This window comes from Fusarium vanettenii (assembly GCF_000151355.1).
Source record: "Fusarium vanettenii 77-13-4 chromosome 17 genomic scaffold NECHAsca_90_chr17_1_0, whole genome shotgun sequence".
Taxonomy (NCBI): domain Eukaryota; kingdom Fungi; phylum Ascomycota; class Sordariomycetes; order Hypocreales; family Nectriaceae; genus Fusarium; species Fusarium vanettenii.
In genome coordinates, this window is record NW_003315799.1 from 29,485 (window position 1) to 55,382 (window position 25,898).

At 46.3% G+C, this 25,898-nt stretch overlaps 9 protein-coding genes across 9 annotated transcripts; 6 read left to right on the forward strand and 3 right to left on the reverse strand.

The window, feature by feature from the left end:
* Positions 1-311: 311 nt before the first annotated feature.
* Positions 312-1,831, forward strand: NECHADRAFT_55610 (uncharacterized protein; the record flags this gene model as incomplete). The annotated part of the gene is made up of 9 exons (XM_003039558.1): positions 312-413; positions 469-614; positions 673-714; positions 768-834; positions 888-915; positions 976-988; positions 1,048-1,137; positions 1,187-1,529; positions 1,598-1,831. The coding sequence occupies 9 exons, from the start codon at positions 312-314 to the stop codon at positions 1,829-1,831; spliced, it is 1,065 nt and encodes a 354-aa protein (XP_003039604.1).
* Positions 1,832-7,305: 5,474 nt separating this feature from the next.
* NECHADRAFT_88817 (uncharacterized protein) lies at positions 7,306-8,822 on the reverse strand (the record flags this gene model as incomplete). Its single annotated transcript, XM_003039565.1, has 2 exons — positions 7,306-8,458; positions 8,677-8,822. 2 exons carry the CDS (start codon positions 8,820-8,822, stop codon positions 7,306-7,308), a joined length of 1,299 nt encoding a protein of 432 aa, XP_003039611.1.
* A 1,010-nt stretch (positions 8,823-9,832) lies between these two features.
* NECHADRAFT_88818 (uncharacterized protein) lies at positions 9,833-11,449 on the forward strand (the record flags this gene model as incomplete). The annotated part of the gene is made up of 4 exons (XM_003039559.1): positions 9,833-10,191; positions 10,252-10,671; positions 10,707-10,801; positions 11,097-11,449. 4 exons carry the CDS (start codon positions 9,833-9,835, stop codon positions 11,447-11,449), a joined length of 1,227 nt encoding a protein of 408 aa, XP_003039605.1.
* A 399-nt stretch (positions 11,450-11,848) lies between these two features.
* NECHADRAFT_88819 (uncharacterized protein) lies at positions 11,849-13,098 on the reverse strand (the record flags this gene model as incomplete). The annotated part of the gene is made up of 3 exons (XM_003039566.1): positions 11,849-12,401; positions 12,449-12,708; positions 12,760-13,098. 3 exons carry the CDS (start codon positions 13,096-13,098, stop codon positions 11,849-11,851), a joined length of 1,152 nt encoding a protein of 383 aa, XP_003039612.1.
* An 821-nt stretch (positions 13,099-13,919) lies between these two features.
* On the forward strand, positions 13,920-15,426 carry NECHADRAFT_88820 (uncharacterized protein; the record flags this gene model as incomplete). Its single annotated transcript, XM_003039560.1, has 4 exons — positions 13,920-13,994; positions 14,142-14,769; positions 14,864-14,913; positions 15,100-15,426. 4 exons carry the CDS (start codon positions 13,920-13,922, stop codon positions 15,424-15,426), a joined length of 1,080 nt encoding a protein of 359 aa, XP_003039606.1.
* Positions 15,427-16,245: 819 nt separating this feature from the next.
* On the reverse strand, positions 16,246-18,201 carry NECHADRAFT_55608 (uncharacterized protein; the record flags this gene model as incomplete). Its single annotated transcript, XM_003039567.1, has 3 exons — positions 16,246-16,847; positions 16,908-17,078; positions 17,133-18,201. The coding sequence occupies 3 exons, from the start codon at positions 18,199-18,201 to the stop codon at positions 16,246-16,248; spliced, it is 1,842 nt and encodes a 613-aa protein (XP_003039613.1).
* A 468-nt stretch (positions 18,202-18,669) lies between these two features.
* On the forward strand, positions 18,670-19,398 carry NECHADRAFT_88822 (uncharacterized protein; the record flags this gene model as incomplete). The annotated part of the gene is made up of 3 exons (XM_003039561.1): positions 18,670-18,856; positions 19,026-19,061; positions 19,130-19,398. The coding sequence occupies 3 exons, from the start codon at positions 18,670-18,672 to the stop codon at positions 19,396-19,398; spliced, it is 492 nt and encodes a 163-aa protein (XP_003039607.1).
* A 315-nt stretch (positions 19,399-19,713) lies between these two features.
* Positions 19,714-22,131, forward strand: NECHADRAFT_88823 (uncharacterized protein; the record flags this gene model as incomplete). Its single annotated transcript, XM_003039562.1, has 4 exons — positions 19,714-20,388; positions 20,443-21,360; positions 21,788-22,078; positions 22,117-22,131. The coding sequence occupies 4 exons, from the start codon at positions 19,714-19,716 to the stop codon at positions 22,129-22,131; spliced, it is 1,899 nt and encodes a 632-aa protein (XP_003039608.1).
* Positions 22,132-23,139: 1,008 nt separating this feature from the next.
* NECHADRAFT_88824 (uncharacterized protein) lies at positions 23,140-25,086 on the forward strand (the record flags this gene model as incomplete). Its single annotated transcript, XM_003039563.1, has 9 exons — positions 23,140-23,146; positions 23,195-23,358; positions 23,420-23,560; positions 23,685-23,699; positions 24,058-24,087; positions 24,126-24,194; positions 24,320-24,628; positions 24,971-24,978; positions 25,056-25,086. The coding sequence occupies 9 exons, from the start codon at positions 23,140-23,142 to the stop codon at positions 25,084-25,086; spliced, it is 774 nt and encodes a 257-aa protein (XP_003039609.1).
* Positions 25,087-25,898: the final 812 nt, after the last annotated feature.

The following is a 25,898-nucleotide window of genomic DNA, read 5'->3' on the forward strand; positions in this document are numbered from 1 at the left end:
GACTGTCGGTGTTGTGTGTGCTATGATCGATGACTCGTCATACAATCCAACTTTTTCAGACCACAAACCCCTGACAGCAGACGATCGCGAAACTCAGAGGGGATATTTACGCGAGCCCAGAGTCAGAGCCTGAGAGCCAATGATTGTGGTCTTGGCGCACATTTTGAAGGAGGGGTCTACAGAAAATCCCGCAACCTCTTGAGATTTGACATAACTATTCTTAATCCACTTAAGAATTCGTTCGGTGGGGTGAATCATCCGTCATTCCCATAATTGCCCTGCTAGCTCATCTTCATTAACTTTGTTTCATAATGTCTGGCACCGGCGGGCCACAGCCGAGCGACGACGGCGTCACACTACCCCAGGCGCAAGCGTTTCATCCCGCTGAGCATTGGGTACAACTCGCACAACAGGTAACAGGCTGCTGATTTCTAGTCTCTTTATGCGACATATTAAAAGTGTGCCTAGGGAGACGATGACGATGGCGTTGATACGGAGTCGGCTCTCGGGACACATGCAGCCACCTCGACGGCGTCCTTAAGCTCCAGTATTTTGCGGTATCGAACTATCCACGGCCGCACATACCACTCTGAGCAAGGAAATGCCGAATACTGGTATGGCAGGATCGAACTACTGTGGATGAAGCCTTATTCACCGAATGGCGGCATATAGGGCCTCCAACGATGAACAGCAAAATGAATCACAAGACGTCAAGTGAGCGGCTCCTCAAAGCGGCAGGATGATTCTAACATCTCATTAACCCACAGCCATCACGCCATGCTTCTCGTTCTTGATGACAAGCTGTTCTTAGCACCCTTGAAGAACGACATTCAGGTACCAGCATGTCTTTTCCGGGGCAATCTTTTCGCTCTAACCCGACTCTTTAGAAGGTTTTAGACGTGGGAACCGGAACAGGTATGGCCTCAAAATCGGACAGTCGGGGTGAGAAGAACACGGCTAATATCAGCACCTTAGGCATTTGGGCAATGTATGCTTGGCCCCGAGACTTCTCGCTTGAGTATTTCTAATATCTGTTCTTTACACTAGCGATTTCGCCGATGAGTTCCCCTCTGCAACTGTTATTGGAACAGACCTCTCACCCATCCAACCGAGTTGGATTCCACCAAACCTGACCTTGTAAGAGTCTACCGTACACTGACGTATCTTGGAGACTGACCCAGCCGAGTGAAATCGAGGACTGCAACCTAACGTGGACATTTGAACCCGATTCGTTTGACTACGTGCATATGCGCTACTTGTTCGGAAGCATCACAGACTGGAATGCGTTGTTTAGCAACGCATACAGGGTATGCAAGCCTGGTGGTTGGGTTGAAAGCTACGAGCCAACAGTCGTGGCGGAGAGTGATGATGATACGATTCCGCCCGGTAGTGCCCACAGCGAATGGGGCAAGTTCTTCATCGAGGGTGCCAAGAAAATGGGTCGTTCCTGCACTGTCGTTGAAGATGATGTTCAGCGCAAGAGCATGGAAGCCGCTGGATTTGTCGATATTCAGTATGTGGACAAGAAGGTGAGATTGAAAATCTTGGTTTTTGCTCCTGAGAATGTGAAAGGGCTAATGCCAACAACGAATTCAAGGTCCCGATTGGGGGTTGGCCCAGAGACCCTAAACAAAAGGAAATTGGCCAATATCTGCAGGCCTCTCTTGAACAGGACCTGGAGGGATACGTGCTTTACATGGCGAGCCAGCTTCTGGGATGGACCAAGGAGGAGGTTTCCGTGTACTGCGCTCAGTTTCGACGTGAGATGCGTTCAGGCAGATACCATGCTTTCTTTCAGCAACGAGTCATTTGGGGAAGAAAGCCAGAGTAACATAGCTGTCTGTTGTCTCGTCTTGCTTTATTTTCCACATATTTCTTTGCCGCCTAGGTGCGGTCTAGTTAGTTATCGAATTTGAGCAAGGAATTTAACGTGCATGATGAGCATGTATGTATGCATGTATATTTATCGTCCGGGAGGCCGTGAGGCTCCATAAGTCTCCAAAGGGAGCACAGGACGTGCTGAGCTACGGGAGTCTACCTATCATTTTGTTGAGATCCATTGTTTAACGGATCAATGGCTACTCAAGAATTAAAGACCATGCACTCCTCTCTCCCACAAATTAATCCAATTTCTTTGTTTTCCAACTTTGAAAGCAGACTATTGTTCATTCCAGGAGTATTTGAAGATTGTTGCGTCCACCCGGTGGTCAGCTACATTATTGATCACTATATCCAGTCAAACGACATCCAGACTCCGTAGGTATCCATACCCGCTCGTAGCTAAAATAACTAAATTCTCCTATAGCTCCGTAGGTAAGGTCTATTCACATCCGTGATGCCGCCCTTATCGTATGCATTAGACCCACAGGCGGATCTAGAGTTGGTTCTTCACAAACCAAATGCCCAGGTCCTTCCATCTCTTTTCGCTTCCATGAGCTTAACAACTACAGCAACCAACCAGGCTCTCAGGGAACTTGCGACAAAGCTTTCGCAGCGGTCTCGTCCCATCTCAACTGCCACAGCTCCAGCCCCAAACCCGTTCCAACCTCCGTCGACGACTCTAAGCGCGAACGGTGTATCAAATGGCACCACTCTCGAGTTTACATCTGCTTACACCATTGCCCCGAACCAACTAGAGATAGCTCAGCATTCCGAGGTTCGATTTCAAGTTTCTTCAAAACACTTAAAACTTGCTTCTCCTGTCTTTCGGGCAATGCTGGATGGGCCATGGAGAGAAGGGACCGCCTCCAATGGGTCTTGTCGCTCGATATCGGCTAGCGATTGGAACAAAGATGCTCTTCTGATTCTATTAAATATTGTTCACGGCCATCACCGAGAAGTGCCAAAATCTCTCAATCTCGAGACACTTTGCAAACTCGCCACTATCGTCGACTATTACGAATGTCATGAGATAGTCGAAATTTTCGCCGACCGATGGCTTTGTACAATAGGAAATGGCATGCCGACGTGCCATGGCCCAGAGTCCACCCTCTGTCTATGCGTGGCGTGGGCCTTTAGATAGCCTGAGCAATTTGAATGCATGACAGAACTAGCTTTGAGACATGGCGAGGGTCTGGTCGAGACGACAGAGCTCCCAATCGCAGGTATACTAGGTCTGTAATTCCTGCTTACGTCTTCTGCCGTAGCTAACGCGATTGCCAGAGAGGATCAATAAAAAGAGATAGAACCTTATTAGTCGACTTCTTAAAGCGATCAACAATCTCCGCAGTTCTTTCTGCAATAACAAAGATATCTGCTCCTTCTAATGCTCATCTATGCTTCTCGGCTCATTGATAAAAGAGATGCACAAGATCAGTCGCCTCGGACCTTTACCAACGCAGCCATATAATGGCTACAGCGTCGAAAGTCTTTTGAAGAGTATATCTAATATCCGATCACCACAGTGGTATGCCCTCCGTGATCTTTCTTCTCATAAAAGCCGAAATAGACACTCTTATAATCTTATGTAAAAGATACAGCCAATCTTAGATGACACTAAGAAGAGACTACATGGTTAGAAGTTGGAGGATTTCTCATAATTGAATTCGTTTCGTAACCCCTTGGCTCGGACGTAAACATAGGCATGATTACATATATATAGATATAATGACAAATGGCCAAAATATAAAATATAGTGACACCCTCACCGGAGGTGGGGGGGGCGTAAAAAAGTCCAAAGGGTGTAGCTCTATGCTATAGAGGATTATCTAAGATAGAATTTCATATTATATTGAATATTTTAAGAAAAAAGAGGATAGAAAGGGGGCTAATTAAATTACTATTGCCTCCACCGGTCCTGGTCGCGGACCTTTATTAAAACACCTACTAATCGGTTAGGACTTATAGAGTCTTATATAGAGCTAGCCTTACTATTAGATAACTTATTATAGCAAAGAGATACCTATTAAAATAGGGCATCTATTATTTACCCCTCTAGTATCTTAACTCTTAATACTATAATATACCTAGTCCTATCTAAAAGTCTTATTTAGATAGATCTATTACTATCTTATCTACCTTAATACTCTGTGATTTATTAATAGTAATAGTATATAATACTATAAGTAGAAACTATTCGTATACTTATAGATATCTAAGAAAGAAGTCTCGCCTCACAGGGAGTATAGGTATTACCTTATGCCTATTATAGGTGGTTAAATAAGGTGGCCCGGTAAACTTATTCATTACTATAATGATGACACACGGCGGGTCACGAAGCGTATCAGCGCCGGGGCCCCATCCTAGGGTCTTCAACCTCGGAAAGTGTGCCCTATAGTGAGCTATGCTGCAATGTCAGTTATTGCGGAAGCTGACTGTCCTTCCATGATGGCTGTGGTAGTCCACGTAGAATACACGCCTGGATTCGAAGCCCGCAAATGTATATCTTCTGCGTTTGCACGTAGAAACCTGTGTAGGTAGGTCATCTTACTACGCAATTGGCACCAATACCTCGGGAAGGCTTCTCGAGTTAGCTTAATAGAGGCTTCAACTCAGCGGTATATAGCGATTTCTGATACACGCGGCGAATATTAAATAAGCTGCGCAGTGGACGGTTGAGAGGTTCACCATCAATATGAACGCCCTTCAATTCGCGTCCAGTGACTTAAATATCAGTAACACTCACTGAAATATGAATATTTCAATGATATGCTTTATTCTTATTGAAATGAATGCTACGATATATTAGAAGCGTAGTGCAAGCGGCGAGGCTCATATCGGCGTCACTCTTTAGCACCTGGCCGAATTAGGCGACTTACTTTGCTAAAGAGGATTAGGGGTACAATATTTCATTCAGCGTCGAAGATAAATATCTAATGATCTTTAGGCTTAGTTAACCTACTAAGGGCCGGGCTATAACTATAATAAAGAATAGATCTTAAATATAATATAATATTATAACCTAATATTAATATAATAGCCTATTTAAACTTCTATAGTAGTAAAAGAGTTATACCTAGCTATATTATTATAAAAGGTCTAGCCTCTTATAGGTATTTTAATTACTTTAACCTCTATATAAGGAATAAGAGAATTATTTACTTTTTTATCTTCTTAAGCTATAATCTCTTAATATTATATCTTTAAATATAATACCTATAAGAATTATAATTAATTAGCGATATAACCTTAATAATATTACTATTATTATTATTACTATTATTACTATAACCTATAGGCACTATTATTTTTTTTCTTATCTTTATAATAATAAAGAAATAAGCTAGATTATATAAAATATAGAATAGCTTTTAATCTATTAGATTAATATAATATTATCTTATAAGTTCTAGCAAATAATACTTAGAGGAATATAATATATTAAATTAGCTATCTTAGCCTATAAGGTATTTCTTATAGCTTTAAAGAGCCTAAGAGTACCTTAAGCGCTTAGGCGCTTTATATAATATATAGAGCTATTAGAGCTTAAAGGACTTATAAAGCCTATAAGGCGCCGCCTTATTAAGGCGATAATAATAAATATAGGCTAGGTCGATAGCCTATTAGAGCTAGTTGCGATATTAAAGCCGCTAAGAGGATATATATAAAGCGGGGAAGTCAGCTATAGGGGGAGGGGATTAAGGTTTTTAAGTCGTTAAGTCATAGGAGTGACTTAAGCTATCGAGGAGGAAGGTTTCGGTTATGACTAAGATACAAAGGTTTAAGTGGTGGCTACTGGGGTGAGTTAATAGGAGTATGGGCTTAATTAGAGCTTAAATGTGATATCTCGGCGAATTGCCAAACTTATTGGTTGGCGCACATATCATCTTTGAACACAATGGAATATCTAATATACTTGCTCTAGCGATTGTACGGGTCTTGCGTGCCGCCTGCAGTGGCCAACATAGCTCTCGCCTAGCGGTTCCTTCTTCTCTCAGGGTAACTGCATGTATGTATGTATGTACGTATGTATGTATGTTTACGTATTGTTCGTCCAGGGGCTGTGAGGCCCTAGAAGTCTCCTAGAGGAGCATGGATGTGCTGAGCTTGGGGAGTCTACCTATGATCTAATCCTACATTATTCCCTATCCAGCATACCATCGGCACAGGCGGCGCATTATATCGAGCCTGTAACCCGTCAGCAGATTGATCAGGCGCGGCTGATAAACAGTAGCCGTGGGTTCAGCCTGTAACTAGGATGCCCATAATAGAGGGTCATAGCTATGGGTGGCCACGCTCAGATGGGGAGCTACGGCGTCCCCATCTGGTCGAGACCAGATAACAGAAAGAGGTAATAAAATAAAAATAGAGAAGATAAAGGAGGGAGCAAACGTAAGTGCGTCTCGGATTAGTCTCGTCAAGTAGCGAGGGCAGACCCTAGCAAAGAAAGGGCTTGTTTTGGCTAGCTTAATAAATTTATCAAAGTCACTCCCTAATGCTAGATTTACTGCTATGTCTGGCGAGGGAGCGAGCCTTGTTCGATGCCGTGGCGGTACCTTTCTACAGTAGAAGATATGGTCAGGTGTTTTGCGTCGGTTGCATACTCGTGCTTCGCTATGGTTGAACCTCTCGTGGTATGCGGCAAAATCCCCATAGAGGGATCTCGTTGCTAGCAAACGGTGTAAGACTACTCGCGGGAGTGATAGCTCTGGCGGGCAAGTTACTATTGCCTTGATATTAAATCTCTTATATTACTCAGGGGAGGCGAGAGACTACCAGGCTTCGAATGCTTCTTTTGGTTTCTGCCTCGCAATTCTTCGCAGATAGGCTAGTATCGGTCGGGCGCCCTCGGCCTCGGGCAGTGAACATGCCGCTTTTACCAGTTCGTTCTTCAGCCAAGAGCTTCCTTCTGTCAGCGACCAACTTGTCAAAATTCAACCCGTTAAATGTTCCAAACCACAATAATTCACTCCATAGGATAGGGAAGAATATGGGACTAGGTTCATTCGATTGCCTTTTTCCCTTTTTCCCGTATTTGTTGTTTTTGTTCTGTTCTGAATAAACTTTTGCACTCGGGACTCACGCGCCATCCCTAACCCCCATATTCCCATACGAGAGGGCGGTCAGTCAAGACAAATGATAATCTCAAGACAGAGAATAGATTAGTGATTGATTTAACTCTGTCCCGTCGTGTTATTCCTTCCTCGTCCTCATTATATTTGACGAGGCGAGGCCATGATACTAGACCCGCCGAATCTGCAACAGATCTGTAACACCACTCTGACTCTCGTGGTGCACTCTTGTGACAATCTGGGTAGAGGCGTATGCAACAAAAAGGACCACTGATTTATGCCTAGTTACCAGCTAGTTATGCACCCGTGCTAAGCGATATAAAACTTTTTACCTTTTACCCTTAGGTATCCTCTGTCATACGAAAAGATGGAACGGTGTCCAGCGATTCATTGGCTTTTTGGCAAACTCCATATGCCTTTCAGCATATATAAAATACCACCAATTAAACAACTGGCAGTTAGCTTGTGCAACAGAATACGCCTCCTCAAGCAAGTCCTCTGCAGCTGGATTCCCCTGGAGACGCAGTAGCTCACCGCGGAAATCCAAAAACGCAAACAAGATATGCCAGTCGATACTTCCAGACTCAACCTCGATAGCCCTCACTGACCGTGCCAGCTCGCTTAAGTGGACCTCAGCATCGTGGAGCCGGTTCATGGACAGTTCACAGCGGATCCGCCTGACTGCCGCCTCCACGCGCCATGCGGTCGTTGCATCTAAGCTGTCTCGCTCGACCTCTGTCTCCTGGTTCTCACAGTGAATAGAAACCTGCAGGGCACTGGAGAAGTCCCCCCAGCACAACAAAGCTGAATGAAGCCCACGCAGAGCGCTGAGAGTCTGAGGATGACGCGGCCCGAGTACAGTACTTGAATTCTGCACTGCCTGGCGGGCGGCAAAGAGTATGATGGGCAGAAGAATATCCAACGAATCCAGGAGCGAGTCGCATAGCAACTGGAGATGGTGCCCGTGGGTTCTCAAGGCGGCCCTCTGCCTGATAAAGCGAAAAAGAATTCTGAGAACGGGAATCTGGTCATCGTGACAAAATCTACAACAGAGCTGTAGTATACAGATAATATTGATGGGGCTCGGAGTCATGTCGTCGACCACCTGACTGACATAGTCCTGGATTCCACCATTCAGTGTCTCAATGTTGAGAGCTCGGGATGCGAAGTTGGGGACGGACATGAAGGAGGAAAGGGTTTGAGCCCTCACATAAAACTCTCCAAGAGGCCAGCCATCTTCATGCCTGTGTGGAACTGTCAAACCGGTTCGGTTTGCGTCGTTCATAGGAGGAGCCAGCATGAGCATCTGGGCACGTTGGAAGGAATCATGGATTGCAAATGCGGCGAGGTGCATGGATCTTAGATGGCCTGGCGACTGTAGGGGCCTGAAGAGTGTTGGTTTCAATGACGGCATTAATCCACTGAGAATCTCAGGGTATTGGTTTCTTTCTGCTCTTAACCTGTTGCCATCATGGACGGCAGAGCTTGATGCATTGGCGGTGAATGTTCTTATTGACTGTCGCTTGTATATTAAGTTAGTCAAGTGATTATTTTTGACTATAAATCTGTGAAGAAAACTCACTCCTTAGGACTTGCGTATACCCCACTTCTTGCTTCTATGTTTGTACTGACGCTCACTGCGCAAATTCCATGAAACCTCAGCATCAGTCGAACTTAGCACGGGTCCAGGAGCCGTGTTTGGTACAGGTAATGGCAAGTTACTCACCTCGCTTGGAAGCTGTGACTGGTGGCAATGGCGTCGATAACTTCCCGTAAGGATAAGTCGTCGTCTATCCAGAGTGTGGTGAAGACCTCCTTGATCCCTTCCCACTCCTCTTCAGTGTGCTTCGGGGGCCTTTGCTCTGGGGCCATTGCTGTCCGTTCAGCAGAGCAGTTATGGATGAGGCTTGAGGGGGATGAAATGGGAAATTACGGTGTTATACGGTATTGGGTTTTAATACCGTCATGTATTATTGACTGTGTTTTTTGCTGTTGTGGCTGATGGCTTCTTTTCATCGTTGCAGACAATAGTAATGAAACGGAAAAGATTGGAAACGAGATGGGGTATATTGACAGTGAGAGGGGTTTGATAAAGAGGAGGTGTTCATGTTGTGGCCTGGTACTCATTGGCTGCCAGCTCTAGGCCTCTCTAACTGTTCGGTTCACATGCCAGATCTACTCTGTGGCCGAGAACACGCACTTTATGCTATTTTTAGGCGAGCAGAACACCTACAAATGCGTTAGGACGGGCACCTTTTAAGCAAGAAACAATACAGCGGGCGCAATGTTTGTCTGATCTTTCAATGACCATCGTGACGGCTAATTTAGAGTGTCCCTAGCGGAGCCAAAATGAATACTGTACTACGGTAGCACTGTACGAATCAGTTGAGTGTCAGAGTGTCCACGCAGCCACGGTATTAGACAACGGTTGCATCATCATTTGGTTAGTGGTGTGCGTCTAACTTTGGGGGGACAACTGAACGGTTGCGGGCCGGCCAATGACAGTCTTTGGGTCGGGGCTAGCGGCTGCAAGGACAATGCCCTTGCATCAAAGCCTGCTCTGTTCAACCAATCCCCAAGTTAACCAGTGCCCAACCTAGCCGTTTTCTTCTGGGACTCTTGAGCCTCATATCTGCCGATTTGACCCTGATCCCTCCTGGCCCCAGATCTTCGAGCCCGACACCAAACATAAATAGACTCGTGTTCGACCGATCGGTCTTCCCCTCCTCGTTAATATTCCGACAACAAAGAATAGCCAGCACACTCTACTCTGCTGTCATCAACATCTTTCTCACGCTCTGAAGTTCCCCTTTGTTCTCTCTGAGAGACTACGATAGTACACTCCAAAAGCTGAGCCATATCCGCAAATATTACCTACCATCATGGCCGAGCACTTCGGATCTAACGGCTTCGACTTTGGTGGCGGAGGCTTTGAATTCAGAGACTCTAGCTTCGGAGGCTCTGGATTTGGACACTGGAGTTTCCCATCTAGCAGCCCTATCCTTAACAACCACTCGACCTTCGACTTCTTTAGGGACTGTAATCCTTATTCGGGTTCCAGCCTTGACCGCCCCAAGCCCTCGGCATACAGTTCTGTCCCCAAGGGGCCAGGAAACCACGAGTATGACTTTTTCGTCTCCAACCTACGCGAGGGAGATGCTTCATCGAGTTCAGAACCGCCGATGGCACCTACAAGTGATACTACGTTCATGCCCCGTACGTTCACGACTCAACGAGGGAGGTGCGTATCGTTGCTCCATGTAGATTTCTTGGAGTTGTCTATAATTGACTCGTGAAGTAGCTCGAATGACTCTCCTGGGTACAACGCACCCCTAAACTTCATTGACCAGAGTTGGGTCACTTGGAGTGCCTCCGGCTCCGGACTACCTAAGCTTGACATTCAACTCAAAACTCCTCGGTGGGCCAAGGCAGGACGGTTGGAGTATGACCATAGCTTTACGTTTGATCCCCACGCCGACCTGACATTCCCATGCACCACCAAGAGACTCGTCTATAAGTCGCCTTTGGAGAGAGTCGAGTTTGGCCTGGGCAGCTATGGGGACCTTCCGACCTGGACGACAACGCAGGACGCCTGGATCGCATTCGACGTAACGGGGAGCCGTTCCAAAACGATTTTCTCGCTTGCATCAGTAGCAGACTTGGTTTGGATGGTGTTGGAGCTGCAGTTGACCATCACTGGAATAGCCACGCAAAGACCAAGGTCGGTTGTGATATCGGTTTGAAGACAAGTGGCAGAACTTGTTTTGTTGAGCACCATCACAAGGTGGATGGGTGTGGCGAGGGCAAGGTCAAGGTCCAGCATCGGACCAAGTCGTCAGATGAGCGAGGTGGTGGGTGGTCACTGTCGGCAGCGTGGAATTGTGCTACTATGTAAAAATAGCTATCTATATTATGGCTGACACATTTTGTTTCTTTGTATTGTACTCTAACCATCTTGTTTCCTGGGCTCCCGTCGCAGAGTGGATGTTACGAGTCGATCTCGGGGTCATATAGGATAGACTGGATGCGGCGGTAGACATTTGCGGAGAAACAACAGTCGAGAACGAAGGTGACAACCAGCCCTTTTTTGATCATGTCCTCGGTTCTGTTTTATCAAGTTGAATCGAAACAAGAACACCAGTCCAGCGCATCGAGATGCCTCCATGCTTCCCAACTGGCTGCTCGACCCGGATCGCTCTACCGTTCTCACCGCGTGTGGACCCCATGAAGTGGCGATCGAGCCCAGATTCGACGGGCAGAGACATGGGGCCTTATCCCACCTTCTTCTCAAGGTCCTCGAGGGCGTCGGCCGAAAGTATCGATCGACGGCCTCTAAGATCATAAACCACTATCCCTCTGTCACCAGGCCCAGCAGTATATACGTGAGAAAGCGCGCATTCGTTAACCTATTAGTTACTCTCCCCTGTACCTATATAATCTCCACCGATATGCCAGGAATCCAGGACATAATACTAGCCCCGTTGCCACTGCCAGCGTGAGAGTCTGCTTGCCCCTCCAGCTTAGCATATAAGACCTGATCAGCCCCCCAGATCAGCCCTGGGCGGTCCACGGCTGCTCTCATCTGACGCCGGGACGAATGATCAAATGGGCGCGAGGCGAGTGGCCTGGTTCGAGGCTGCGCGCGAGACGAGGCTAATGCCCCCGTGTCTACCGAGGGCGATAAGGTGGCCGATAGAGAGTAGTTGGAACCTCCTGAGCTGCTAGGGGCGGCCGACTGGGTGGACAGCCCAGACAGAGTGCGACGGGGTAGGCCAGAAGTGCATAGCGGATTATAATAATATAAAGGAATCGATCGATCGATTGAAAGGCGATAATATGCATATGTATCTTCCTAAATGACAAACAGACCCTGACCCAAATAGGACCACTGATATAACTTAAAGACAGAGCACATTCTTCTTATACCAGGGCCAGTAAACATCATCCACCCATCTCGCTAACCGCTGCACTCCCCAGATAGCCTTGTACACACCAATCGTATCATTGGTATAGCCAAACTTCTGCTCCAGCCATACGACTGTTTTTGATTCTTCTCGTGTCGTCGCCACAAAGCTCCAGTCATGTCCCTGTATCAGTATGCCCGGCAAGAAGGGCAACCCCTCGAGCGTGCCTCCAGTCTTTTCGATCCGCCGGGCAAGGAATTCCCAATGCGCTGCATGCCACGTCCCTGTTTGAAGCTCGGCCCCTTCTTGCGAACCGTATCGCTTCTTAGTCTCAACGGTGACGACCATGGGGCGGTCGCGGAATGGGCGGTATGCGGTGTGATTAATGACTTGGCAGGGCATCACTTTGCGTAGATCGGCGACGGCTTCCGCTGGGCTTTTTGAGGTTGGTAATGTATCAGCTCCAGGATCAATGAAGAAACTATAGTCGACTCTCTTTGCCAAGGTGTTTTTCGGCAGATACTCTCGAATCAGTTTTGCAGTTGTACTGCGGCGGTCAGCTTCAGAGATGGTGACATGAGAGGAGAGGCTTACCAGTTCCCTACTCCGACGCGCTGGCGTTTTCGTCTTGGACCGTACACTGCCTTGTGCAGCAATGGAAAGTGAACACTTTCATTCCATGATGCTTCTGGGTGTGAAAACTCCTGGCACTCTCTTGCCTCGGCGACGACCCACTCGACATCATCGATTGGAGGTGTAAGGCCAATTGCATCACGGACTGTTGGATCCGCATACATGACGTCTTGAAACAGGCGATATGATCTATTGCTTTGGGCTCGTTGTGCAATCTGGGCCTGTTCATCATGATTAGGTCATCCTTGGGATATGTGTTCCAGAATACCAACCTTTTCATCTCGAGAGATGATGCCGATACCGTTATTGCAGTTAACAATTTCAGTGAGAAACTCGAAAAGCTCGTCCGGAATGTCCGGGTTTGCCAGTGATAGTTGCTGGTTCCACTTGAAGCCTGACAGTTCTAGGGTATTCATTTGCTTGGAAGGCGATGAGCGACCCGATGTTTGCGACTGAGACTCTGATGGTAATGAATGTTGACGCAAGATGTTGGATTGAGGCCTGGGCGTCTTGTCCACTTCAGCCAGATATTCATCATCTTCATCTTCATCTTCAGACGACTCGATCCTTGGTCTCTTTGCAGACTGCCCTGATCGTTCCGACACGGACATGGTTCGCTTATGCTTGCGACGCGTGTCCTGAGTCGCCGGTGGACTAAGTGGGTGGTGGTGAGCTCTGGCTTTGTCGTCGTGGTGATGGCTCCAGTCACACTCCAGGTTAGTCTGTGAGATCCATTCAATTATCCTTTGATATTTCATTGGCACCGATTGTCGAGATTGGTGATAGCGATATCGGAGTGGTGATGATGGTTTTGCGACGTGTTATGTTGGGTTGCGATGGATGTTTTGTGTTCAGAACTTATTTTCCCGCAGTTTTGCCGCCATCACTACAGTGATTCGCGTAACAAGGCGTTTATTTATACTGTGCGTGATTGATTGGCTCGCTTAGACTGTCCTTTGCCGCGGCTTTGTTCTCAGCTACTACCCTATATTTCTACACTACTGATTTAGTCTAGCCATCAGCAGGTTGCACAAGCAGAGCCGACCCACCCGTCGGGTTGTCATTGTTTATGGCAGCTTTGTAAAATCTTCAAATGTCAGTGTGAGCAGCTCACGCGTGGTCATGGCCTCGAAGACGCAGTGGGGGGTGGACTTCTGAGCAACCCGCCGAATTTAGCACCTCTCCTCACGCACACCTGCAGAAGTCCAACAGTAGATCAATTGACGATGACTGACTTCCTTATTTGTACACACCGGATGATAACACAACATTAAATAACGCGTCTTTATGCCTATCATCCCGTTTACCTCATCAGTAAGGCAACAAGGGAAGACCAAGACAAAATTGGTATCCTTTCGGTGGGCACACCAAGGTGCAAGCACTTTATTTCCAGAACATTCTCCTGCCAACGCGAGGCCAAGTAAACGTTTCAATGGACCTTCAACCCACAGGAACGCAAAAACGCGCCGTCACAGCGTGCTCGGAATACTGCAGGAGGAAACAGAAGGTGTGCGGCCCATGGAAGCTTCCGGCTCTCCAACATAGCTAAGACATGGCTCGCCCAGTGTAATCGACAACGGCCTTGTATGTGTTGTGTCTGCCGCGAGGTCACTGACCGTTGCTTCTATGATGATCCAAAGGGTATGTCTGTTAGCCATACGCGTCTCTGATCCTGCGAGCATCTTCGTTCTTCTCGCCTGACACGCATTACTCTCGAGTATGGATGAAGCTGAGGAAGAGGCCGAAGGGACTCAACACGGACATGACCTCGTTACCTTGGCTCTCACCGAGCAGATTGGCTATTTCACGCGCCAGGGGCACATCCCTTTACTTCAATTGCAACAAGTGGGCAATCCAACAAGAGTCGTCAATTAAGCCCGCTAACACGGCTCAGACTATTTCATTCGGTATCCTCTCTCCTCGTGATAATTGGCGATCTATTGGTGCGCCTGATCCCGGCACCAGCCAGAGGTATCGCGAACTGCTCTCCCGGCTGCCCCCAAACGCTATCCTCGCAGACCTCGTGGATGTGTTTTTTGCGCAAACATTCCTATATTCTCAGGTCTTGGAGCGCTTCTACTTTGATAAGCTTCATTCGGACTGGCTCACTAGTAATGCTCAATTGACCACAGCCTCCTTGCTACGCAATATCCGATTCTTCTCAGCTCTCATCTCTCAAGTGGTTGCCGTCGCGCTGCAGTTTCTTCCGTCTCAGGTTGCGGTGCGTGGAGAACTCGGAATCGAAGACCAGGAGCATTGTGACAAGCTATCTCATACATACAGTAAGCTCGGCGAGGAATTTATGGCGCTACTTAATCGCGAAATCCAACCATTGTCAGCGTGTAACATGATCTTCTAAGAGCGGTATGGTTCCAGAGCTCGGGACGTGGAACAGCAGCGTGGCATGGTTTGGGAAGCGCGATCAGGTATGTATCCAAGTCGGTGCGTTCAATGTAAGCGAGTTAACTGTGAGCTAGGGGGGCGCAAGACCAGGGCTTTCACCTTGACGTTAACGTCAATCAGTCTGGGGCTGATATCAAGGAGACGGTAGCTAACATGTGGTACGACGAATATAAACGTCGTTTATGGGGTATCTTGTTCGTTTGGGATAGGTCAGCTTGTCTGGTTCATTGATGCATTCTCCAACTGACGCCTCCAGCCATATGGCCGTCATTCTCAACCGGCCCCGCCTGATACACCTCAATGACTGCTCAGCGAAGAAACCAACAGATTGCGAATTCCCCCAAGACCCTTCTTCTTGCATACCAAAAGCATCAGGCATCGACGGACTACCCTCTTCCCTTGCTGTGCAACTATTCAATTACGATATCGGGTGTAAAGTGCACGCGATGTTCTCATCTGGCACACACACGCGGCATGTTTCGAGCTATGAAACTGTCATGAATCTTGACCGCGATGTTAGGGAAATGCTTGAATGACTACCGCCTGCCATACGGAAGAACAATCCAGACACGATATGGGACTCCAAGTGTCCATGGATAGTGCAAGAACGTCACACCGTTGCCGTTGTAGCCAACTCTTTCCTGCTGTCTCTTCACCAGAGCCATATCTCGCTCCACCGGGAAAGCAGGCAAGTAGCTATCATGGGAGCACTTACAGTTCTTAAGACTGAAGGTTCTTTGTTTCTTTTGTTAGAGGAACATCAACGTCGCTTATACTCACTATCTTGCTATGTCATGGATGCAAGCATCTTCCTCGCATATATTACATTTGCCGCTCCAACGCCAGAACGACACCTCATTGATCGGATATTGTTCGCGTTTTCCAAGGCCACGGATCAAGTAGCCTCAATTCAAGATAAGAGCCCACTGGCAAACTATGGTGCAGGTAATGGATGAGGTGTCACCATGCCGTTCTCATCCCCTTAAATGCTAAATAAAACGTGATGATGCAATAGATGAATAAGCATCGTGTATAGTGTCTATGAGCAGTACATCCAAGGCAGCTTCAAGCTTGAAACTAGATAATCTTTGGTAGGATAGTATTAATTTTTCGTGTAGTATGCTTCCTCGAGCGTGTCCACCTGCCGCCCTACAAGGCTTTTGATAGAAGTGGTGATCAGCAAGATTGACGACTCGAGGTACATTCGGCTGCAATCCTCAGGATACTGGATGGCATTTCTTTATTCTGGGGAGGCCACCTAGCCAGGACATGATATTGATCATGTGCACCGTTTGAAGCAACCAAAACACTTAGGGTTATGAATAACACTCGCTGTCTCCCTAAACCCCATCAACCTATAGCTTCGAGACATCGGTAGGTGTCTTGTAGGAAATCAAGCTATAAACATGGCCCTCATCATCCGTGTTTAGTGATTTGAACTCAAACACATTGCCAGCCGGCAGGATCAACTTGGTCATCAAAGAGCTCGCAAGCGCAGCCATGTTTGACTCCATACGAGACTCGAAGTTCGAAGCCCACTGGTTGGCAGGCTTGGCGAAGCGGTCCATCCCCTTCGAGGTTCCAAACTCCTTGAACATGTCGTGGTTCTCCAGGTCAATGATGACACCATCTCCCTTCATACGCTTGCTCAGGTCCGTCATCTTCTGCTCTCCAATGATATTCTCTAGGGTGGTGAAGGAAACTGGAGGATTGACCTGCTTTGGCAGCTCCTCGGAACCGATGGGGACCGTCGTTCTGCTCTTGTCCTTTTCAAGAGCGAGTGACCACGTGTCGCCGGCAGGAGACATGTCAAAGCCTACCTTGGTGACGATCTGGATGTTAGCCCGTCGAGCAGCGCGCCATTGAGTAAAAATGTCGATGAACCACTGTGGGTTAGCTATCATTTCGGCGGCGAGTCCGATTCCAGCGGTGAGCGTCCACATTGCCACTCGTTTTTCTGATCAATTGTTCAGTATGCTTGCATCCCAATTCAGCAACACGAGAGGCGGAGACTTACTGTCCTCGAACAGGCGATTGATATTGCAGATACCAGAGGCCTCTTGCGTGATTGACAACAGCGAGCGCATGGCGACATCGAAGTAGATCTTGCGGTTCGTATCGGCCGACTTGCCAAGATTGGGGTTCTTTTGCACATCGCTGGTGTATGTCAATATCGCCTCGGCGAAGCCTGGAAGACTGTTAGCCAGCATATCATACTGTTTCGAGCCATATAGTATCCTACCTTGGGCTTGGCGTCGCTGGAGATACTTGAGCTCCAGATTGATCTTTTTTGAAGCTATGAGCACCAAACTCAGGAAAGCAGACAAATCTTCCGATTCTTTCATCTTATCCGTGTCCATGTCTTGACAGGTCATGGGCTGAAACTTATACTCCTGTGTCAGACAGAGCTTATTGACTTGGTCCTGATACCCCTTGGAGATGTATTCGTTATATGTTGCCGTGGGCTGCGCGCTGGCAACATTATCGTCTTGAGGGACCAGGTCTCTACCCAAAGCATCCATATTGACTTTAAAGTAGGAGAGAAAGTTCTCCGAAAGCCAGTAATCTCTGAAGATCTCACGTGAGAAAGTCATAACTCCATCGGCCCCGCTTGCCTTGCCATCTGCCCTGATGCGCTTGTAGGGTGTGTTTCCAGCGTCCCAGAAGCCGGCGCCGACGTCTTTCTCGTAGTCGATGGACCTGAGGCCCTCGCCAACTGATCTGTTGGGGTCCTCATCAGGCCTGTGTGTAAGGAGACAGTAGTTGATGACACCATTGGAGTATTCTCCGTCTCCTTTCGTCACAGTCAGGTCGAACTGTCTGGGAATAAAGTAGGGAACGTTCTCCGCCTGCTTCCTATCCTTGGCAGGGATTTCCTCAAGCTTCTGTGTAAGGCCATAGCCTAGAACAAAAGGGTTGTTTGGGGTTGATGCAGACTTCGGGTTGGCGGACAGAGCCTTGAAGTATGATGAGATGAGATTGGCAGCCTCTGTAGCCTTGGTGGAGCCCAGCTCACTTGCACCCTGCATGTTCAAAAACTCGAAAGAGTTGACGATGCGCTTGCCTTGAAACAGACAAAACAGAGTGGTCACGGTATAGCTCTGCTCGCTGAGAGCGGTGAACTTCTCAATGACGCTGTCGGCAACTAGCGTGTGCTGTGACTGCTGTTGAGAAGCTTTCACAATGTCTGTAGAATATTCACTTGGCACGAATTCTCGTAAAGCCTGGGGAATCCTAGTATTTTGCGCAGCGTCCAAACATCTCTTTTTCTCACCAAAGGCGGTCAAGACAGTCCGCTTGACATTGTGCATGATGCAAAGGGACAGCCTATGGTCTTCTCCGTTGGCTCAGACGGGGTCAGATAGTCTCCTCAAACTTTCAGCATAGCCTGTACTGACATATTCCTTAGCACCTGTACTGTGTCCTCCATGCAGACAAGGCATCGCATCCCTGGCAACTACTTGACGTCACTCCACCGATCGCTCAAGCGAATTCCTCTGTCGTGAGCAGCTTCGGCGTCCTTGGAGTCCGGCAGTACCTCCACATTGCTATTTCTTTGAAGCACAAGGTGGAAGACAGCGATGGGGAGATTCGCCAAGTGTATTGGACCACCCTGAAGCTGTCAACAGTCGAGGTCGACGACGAGGGCAGCTTGAAAGGGTTCTTGGCTTCTGGTAAGCTATCTGACTCTGCGCCATGACAGCTAGCTAATGGGGGCTCGAGATCTAAACTAGACACCTGTGGAGAACAACCTGGGCTCTCGCGTCACCACGAAGCTCATGTGCAGCCTCGATCCGGATGCCGCACAGCCCGGCTTCACCATCTTTGCTGCCACACAGACCACGGCGACATATCTTGCTTCTACGTACGCCATTGACCCGAGCCCCTCAGCGGAAGCGCCATGGACCGTCATCAACTTCGGTGCTCAGTCAAACAAGATTGTTGACATACAGCCGCTGGTGCTCGGTGGCGCTTCCGGCCAAAGCAAGAGGCTTTCTGGGCTGGCTCTGCTACACGATGCGCCTGCACCAGGACACGAGGCTGGCTCGATCCTCCGGTGCAATGCTGTGACGCTCAACGACGCCAGAGATGAGGCCTTTTCTCAGTACTCGCTGAACACTACCAAGGTCGGTAGGCTTTCAGGCATACACACCTCGCTCAACTCCTGGGGGTAAGAACATGCCACCGATTGTATGACAGTCATCTACTAACAGAGTAGCACACATGATGTGCTCATAGCTGGGAACGGCATTGCGTTCCACCAATTTCAGAATCTGAATGATCCGTGTCTCGACAAGGATCGTCAGATTATCTTGCCCGACATTGCCTTTCGCCAGGTCTTCTGTAAAGAGACCATGCTTTCGAACCCGAGACGGTATTTGCTCTCGATTCTAGCTGTTTCCCAAGACAACGAGCTGTACGTCATTGATGGCGAGCGCGACCCCAAGAACTTTGGTCTCCCAACTTTTCGGTACTCTGGCCTGCCGATCCGCGGAGACGTTGCCTAAATTGCCTGTCACTTCAACAAAGAGCTTTCATCGATGGAGTTCATCTACACTACTCAACGGGACAATCAGATATGCCACCTTGCACGCGATCCAACGACGTCTGTGTGGACCTCGACAGACTTGCAAATAAAAGGCCCAGCTACCATGACCAAAGAGAGACAATACTTGACGACAATCACGATTTCTGATTCAGAGGGCAATCCCGTTCCCCAAGGCTACACTGAAGCGTTGAAATCTGAGCCTGTTTTTGTGACGGTCAACGACCTCTCATACCGGCTGAACAGATCCCAATCAACGAATGTCACCACGGACAGCATGGGGCAGATTGAGATTACCACAGCCGCGCCTCATCAATTTGGCGTTTCTGACATCGACGTGGCTCTGAACGAATACTCCGAGAGGCCCTTTACATTCTCGATCAACATGGCTTCGCGAGTGATGAGTGTCATGGCATCCATAAAGTCCAAGGACGATCTGAAGAGCTTTAGAACAGAGGCCGGGAAGCAAAAGTTTGATCACATCGCTGACGAGAAGCTTGAAGCATCGGCGGTGTTGCTTTCAAACTTCGATAAGCTCAAGAAGGCCGCAAAGGATGATTCGGCCGAGGAGCATGCGGCAGGCGTATCTTGGGCCAATTCCAGTGTGACGCTGGCAGATTGGAATGGAGATCAGTCTGAAGTTGACGCAACTCACAGCTCAGGGAAGAAATCCTGGTTTGGCAAAGCCCTCGACGTTGCAGTGGAATACATCGGAGACGCCATCGAATTCCTAAGGAAAGCCGTCAAGTTCACAGTCAAGTGGGCCATCAAGATTGCCGGGCCCATAGTCAAGTTTATTGTCAGAGTTGGCTCCAAGGTGCTCAGCATCATGGTCAAAACCGCAGTCACTCTGGTGCGATCTGTGGTGGGTGTCCTCGATAATTTACTAGGAACTGACATGATGGGATGGCTTGGTCTTCACTTTGGCAAGCACATTCCCAACATCCAAAATGTCAGTATCATATCCGCCCATCACTCTGTCTAATGGCGCTAACAACTTCATCAGCGGTTAAAAGAAGTCACCTTGGGATCTCTTGACGTACTGAATCGCTTCCTCATCACCAATCGGGAGAGCCTGCTTCAGTTCTTTGAAGACGCTGAAGACGTCCTTTTCGGCGATCTGCAAAATGCTCAAGAGCATGACGCACCGCGAGAAGAATCGTCCGTCATGCGCTTCGTACGATCCCTGCTGAACTCCCCAATCATAAAACTTATTTTCAAGTTCAACCCTATATCGTGGATCATGGAAGGCGCTTCGGAAGACATCGAAGAGGCTTTTCCAGATTGGAAGCTCCCAAACTTTGGGCCTCTGGCAGAAGCTATCGGCCTATCAGCCAAAGGCATTCTGGAGATTGGTCTTGGAGCCTTCATGGAACTATTCAGCGTCATATCCATGTCGGCGACTGACGTGTTGACGAAGCCAAGGGAATTGATACCTATCCTGATCAGGGCGGCCAGGAAAATGTTCAAGGAAGCCTTTGATGCAACGCGCGACCTAGCACTCCTTGCTTTTGACACTCTCATTCGAGTTGTCATGACTATTCCAGCCATTCTGACGCAGGCATGGAAGATTCCTGGACTCACAGATCTATGGGAGGACTGGATTGGCCAGGAGTTCTCTCTCATCAACTTTGCTACCTATGGAATCGCCGTGTTCGTGGATCTGGTGACGGTCAAATTCACAGAAGCACAGAAGGACAAGGTGTTCGGACAGCCGTTCGGCGAGCAGTGGACACAGTTCGACATTGAGCCAATGTATCGCGGTGCTCGACGCGCGGCCGATCAAGCGGCTCTGGCAGCAAAGTACCCCGGTCCGTCGCTGCCGGAGCATACCAACCCTATGGTCATGATGATGACATTCAGCGACGCTGGTAAAGGAGATGATGATTCGCGTCGGAAGGAGGAAGAAAAACAAACCCTTCAGGTAAGCTCCAGAGCCTCATTGTCCGTGCTGCGCTGATACAAGAAAGACGGGGCAAATTATTGAAGAGGTCCTGAACATCCTTACCTCGGCGTTCAAGATGTTGACGCTATTCATCGAGTTCAAGGAAGGCTATGCTATTCACAACGCTAATAGAGCGGCTCAAATGGACATAAACGCCAGTGGTCCATTACTCGAAGCGCACGGAAACCAACCTATTATAGAGGGGCTCGGCTCTAAAGCCTAGGGATGTTGCAAGTTTATTTTCGGTGCAATCTCTCTGGGCCTCTCTTTCTAGCAAAATAGACAAGCCCTCAGGAATATTGCCCTCGAAGCTAAGCTCCAAAGTTCCAATGCTCGGACGAGATCGCCCGATATCAGTACTCTTTCATCATTCGTTAAACGCTTTAAGCACTACTGACCTATTTAGAATACACTTGCCACGAGCTTCGCCTTCCTGGGCTACGGTATCGGAACGCTTATAGATGTTCTTAGAAGCGCTATCACGGCCAGCGGCTCGACCGCAGAACAAACCCAAAGGGCTACAGTGCAACAGAAATGGTTCCTAGGCGTTAGCGGAACCATATTCAACGTCTCATGCGCAGCTATATCCTGGCAAGTGGGAGAAAACTGCCAGGCAATCGGCAACCTCATGGGCGCAGGCGCAGTCATAGCTACGCACGGGCTTTCTAACAATCCTACTGGGTTAAAGATCACGCTGGTTTGTCTAGTAGCTAATAGCGGCTTTACTAGGTACAGCATCTTCTGTTATAAGTCATACTCCCTTCCCACTCAGGCACAACCGTCCAGAAGAGCGCTAACTACATTGCAGCGGCCCGCAAGCTCGGGGTAATTAGTAGCTGAGATTTGGTGGTTGCTAGGGATGATCAAGACTCCGAGTGGGCATTCTTACAACTCAAGTTTCTAGACAATTTATAGTCCTTAGACGCCCGATATTCAGTTTAAATCAGGGCTAGGACGATATCTCCACCATGACAGGATCTAGATTTCTCCATAGGGAGACACGAGTTTCCAGGATATCAGGCAAGACACAGCACGGGCCCTTTCATCGGTTGGCTCTCTTCCTTAGTCGGCGCCTTCTAAGTGCTTGGTTGATGGCTCCAAGTTAGAGTACACATCGGGCACCGCAAATTTATATTGCTCGCATCGGGATCTCGGTGAACACCCAACATATAGGGGTGATCCAGTCAAAGGAAACCATTCTTCGCAGCGTTTCCGAAGCTCTCCACGTCATCCGCTCGTCCTCCATCCCGGCTTCCCGCCTTTACGATCTATTCCTTGATTGGTTTAGCTCTAACTCAGCAATCCTCTCATCCTTCATGACTCTTGAGCCGAACTTTGAATTCTGATGTTGGATATGAAATCATTTACGGCGTCTTTGCTCTACTTGTTGTTAATCTCACGTATCCACGTTAATTCAGCCCTTTATTTTTTTTTGTTCCGTATCACCCCATTTTTTGCCACCTTCGTTACAATCTGTTCATCCCCCCTAAATCAATGCATCATGGCTTCTGAATCTTAGAATCGTCTGATACGCTTCCTCGACGATCATGGCAAAGAGATATATGATGAGCCTCTTGTGGCAGATGATACGGAGCTCTTTCGTCGCCGGAACAAAATGATCTCTGGTCCGTTATATATCAGGGCAATAGTCCCTTTTCGCTCCAGAGACAGTCAAACAGGGCCCACGTAAAGTGCCTGTTGGATATCCTGCGGCCAATTGACATAGCAATCATCCGTTGTATTGGTCTCAACTACATCATGCACAGTACGTCCTCAGAATGCAGCCGCTTATCTCTATGTAATGCGAATAGAGGGTATAATGACCCAGCCCACGTGAGAGTTCAGGAAGGGGGAAGTGCTCCACCACCGCGCCCTTCCGTCTTCATCAAACCATCGGCCTCGGTGGATGGCGACTTGGAGGACATTGCCATACCCAAGATAACCCAGGATGGCTTCCTGGACTATGAGGGCGAACTCGTGAGTTTTTAGGGCCTCGTGCCACCTAACTACAAGAACAGACGTTAACATTCGGTTTCAGGCAATCGTGATTGGCAAGAGTGGCAAGGACATTAGCAGGGACAAGGCATTGTCGCATGTCTCAGGATGTTTTGCGGCAAATGACCTCTCATCCCGGGCCTGTCAGAGGGATCCTCACAAGGCTGGCGGGGTCCCCCAAATGGTGCTTTAGCAAAGGGTTGGACAAATTTGCGCACCCAAGTCCGGTATTACCATCTCCATTGCTCACAGGGAATGGGGAGGAACGCTAAAACTACAGGACTAGTAACTTACTATTTTGCATTAAGGATATCTTTGCCTTCGTGAGCCGGGGCACTATACTGACCACTAGTACTACTACTATACTATTAGGCATAGTAATATATATAGAAGAACTTAGATATTATTAAGAAATAAGTTATTAATATAAATAAATTAAAATATTAAAATTAAAACTTAATAAACTAATAAACTAATAAACTAATAAACTAATAAACTAATAAACTAATAAACTAATAAACTAATAAACTAATAAACTAATAAACTAATAAACTAATAAACTAATAAACTAATAAACTAATAAACTAATAAACTAATAAACTAATAAACTAATAAACTAATAAACTAATAAACTAATAAACTAATAAAATAATAAAATAATAAAATAATAAAATAATCTAGCTTGCTAACTATGTTCTCTACCTTATGCACGTTTATAAACTGCATCACGACCTATCGACTCACGTGAGCCCATTCCCGCTTATGGCGCAGAGCTCGACGTTGTGCTCGTACCTCTTCTGGCACCCCTTGCAGTAGTTGTACGTGATGTTGCACATGGTCTGATGGTCGTTGATCAGCAGGTTCACGTTCTTGGTGCCTGTCCAGCGTGTATCGTGATCACATCCATCGTCATGATCATAAACGTGTCTACGTTGATATCCAGGTTTTCGGTCGAGTACTCGAGCTGGTCCTTGACGGTGATCCTGCGCTGGCTTTAGTTGCTGTTCGTCCCGGGGACCGAGTTCGCCTGCTGGTTCTGGTTCTCGAGGATGGTCTTGAGCACGATCTGGTTGCTCTCGGGGATCTTGTCGCCCGTAGCGTCGATCAGGTTCCAGTCCCGGTCCTTGGTCAAGCACACGGAGAAGTTCCCGTTCTCGTCTATGGACGCCACCCTCTTGGCGAGCTTGTTCGTCTCGACGTTCTTGTCCACGCGCCAGTGGTGAAGCCACAAGGTGCTCTCGTCCATCTTTATGTACGCGGATAGCCACTTGGGGTAGCACGTATGACGAAAGGATATTTCCCAAGGGATAAACCGGTCATACTAGTTTATTAGCGCTAGATTAAATTATATAGCTTTAAAGGGTAATATAATATTATATCTAATAATATACTTAAGGTATTAAATATAACTAAGTTATATTAATAGCTAAGGCAATTAATATATAAGAAAATATAATAAATATATTTTATATATTAACTTAATCTTAAAGTTAAATATAGTTAAGTTAAGCTAAGTTATTCATATTTAATTTATATAATTAAGGGAAATTAAATTATTTTTATTTAATTTATATACTTTCTATTTTATAATTAGCTAATAAGGTAAGGTTAATTTTTTTACTTAGTATTATTACCTTTAATTATATTATAGCTATAATATAAGGCTTCTCTTTTATTAGTCTTATCCCTAAGGCTAGCTTTAGAGACTAAATATTATTATAAGTAACTTAGACTTATAATTATTCCTTTTATTAATATAGTATTAGGTTTTATTAAAAATTTATTTTCTTACCTTAAATTTATTATTATATATTATAATAACCTTTTTTATTTAATTAATAAATTTAATTTTAAGATACCCCGGTATTTTATATATTTTTATATTAATTATTATTTATATATAATAACTAAAAGGAAATAATATTATAACCTTTATATTAAAAAGAAATATATTACTTATAATTTTAATAGTATTTTTTTATAGGCCTATAGGTTAATATTTTCCTTAGGGTAAATATATATTAATATATTTTAATTATTTATATTTCTTAGGAGAAAGATTATTTTAAAAAATAAAAATAAAAAGCTAAGGTAAACCTTTTAGAGGCCTTATCTTATTTATAATAGCTTTATCGCTAAGAAAAATATCTTTATAAAAAGGCTATTAAGATAATTTATTATAATTATAAGGATTTAAATAAGCTAAATAAGGTAAAATATTATAATAAGAAAGCTTATTATAATTTAGAGGCTTATATTTTATTTAAGGTTTAATTATTAAAGGATTATAAGGTTATTAATTAAAGTATTATTCTTAATTTTATTTTATTTTTATTTAATATTATTAATAGAAATTTTTTAAAAAATATTATATATTAATAAGATATTTTAAGGGTTCTTATATATTTTCTAAGTTAAGATAATTTTTTTATTTAATAAAATATATTATTTTAATATTAATTTTATTTATATTAAAAATAATTTTTATAATATATTTTTTTAATTTATTAATTTTTATATTA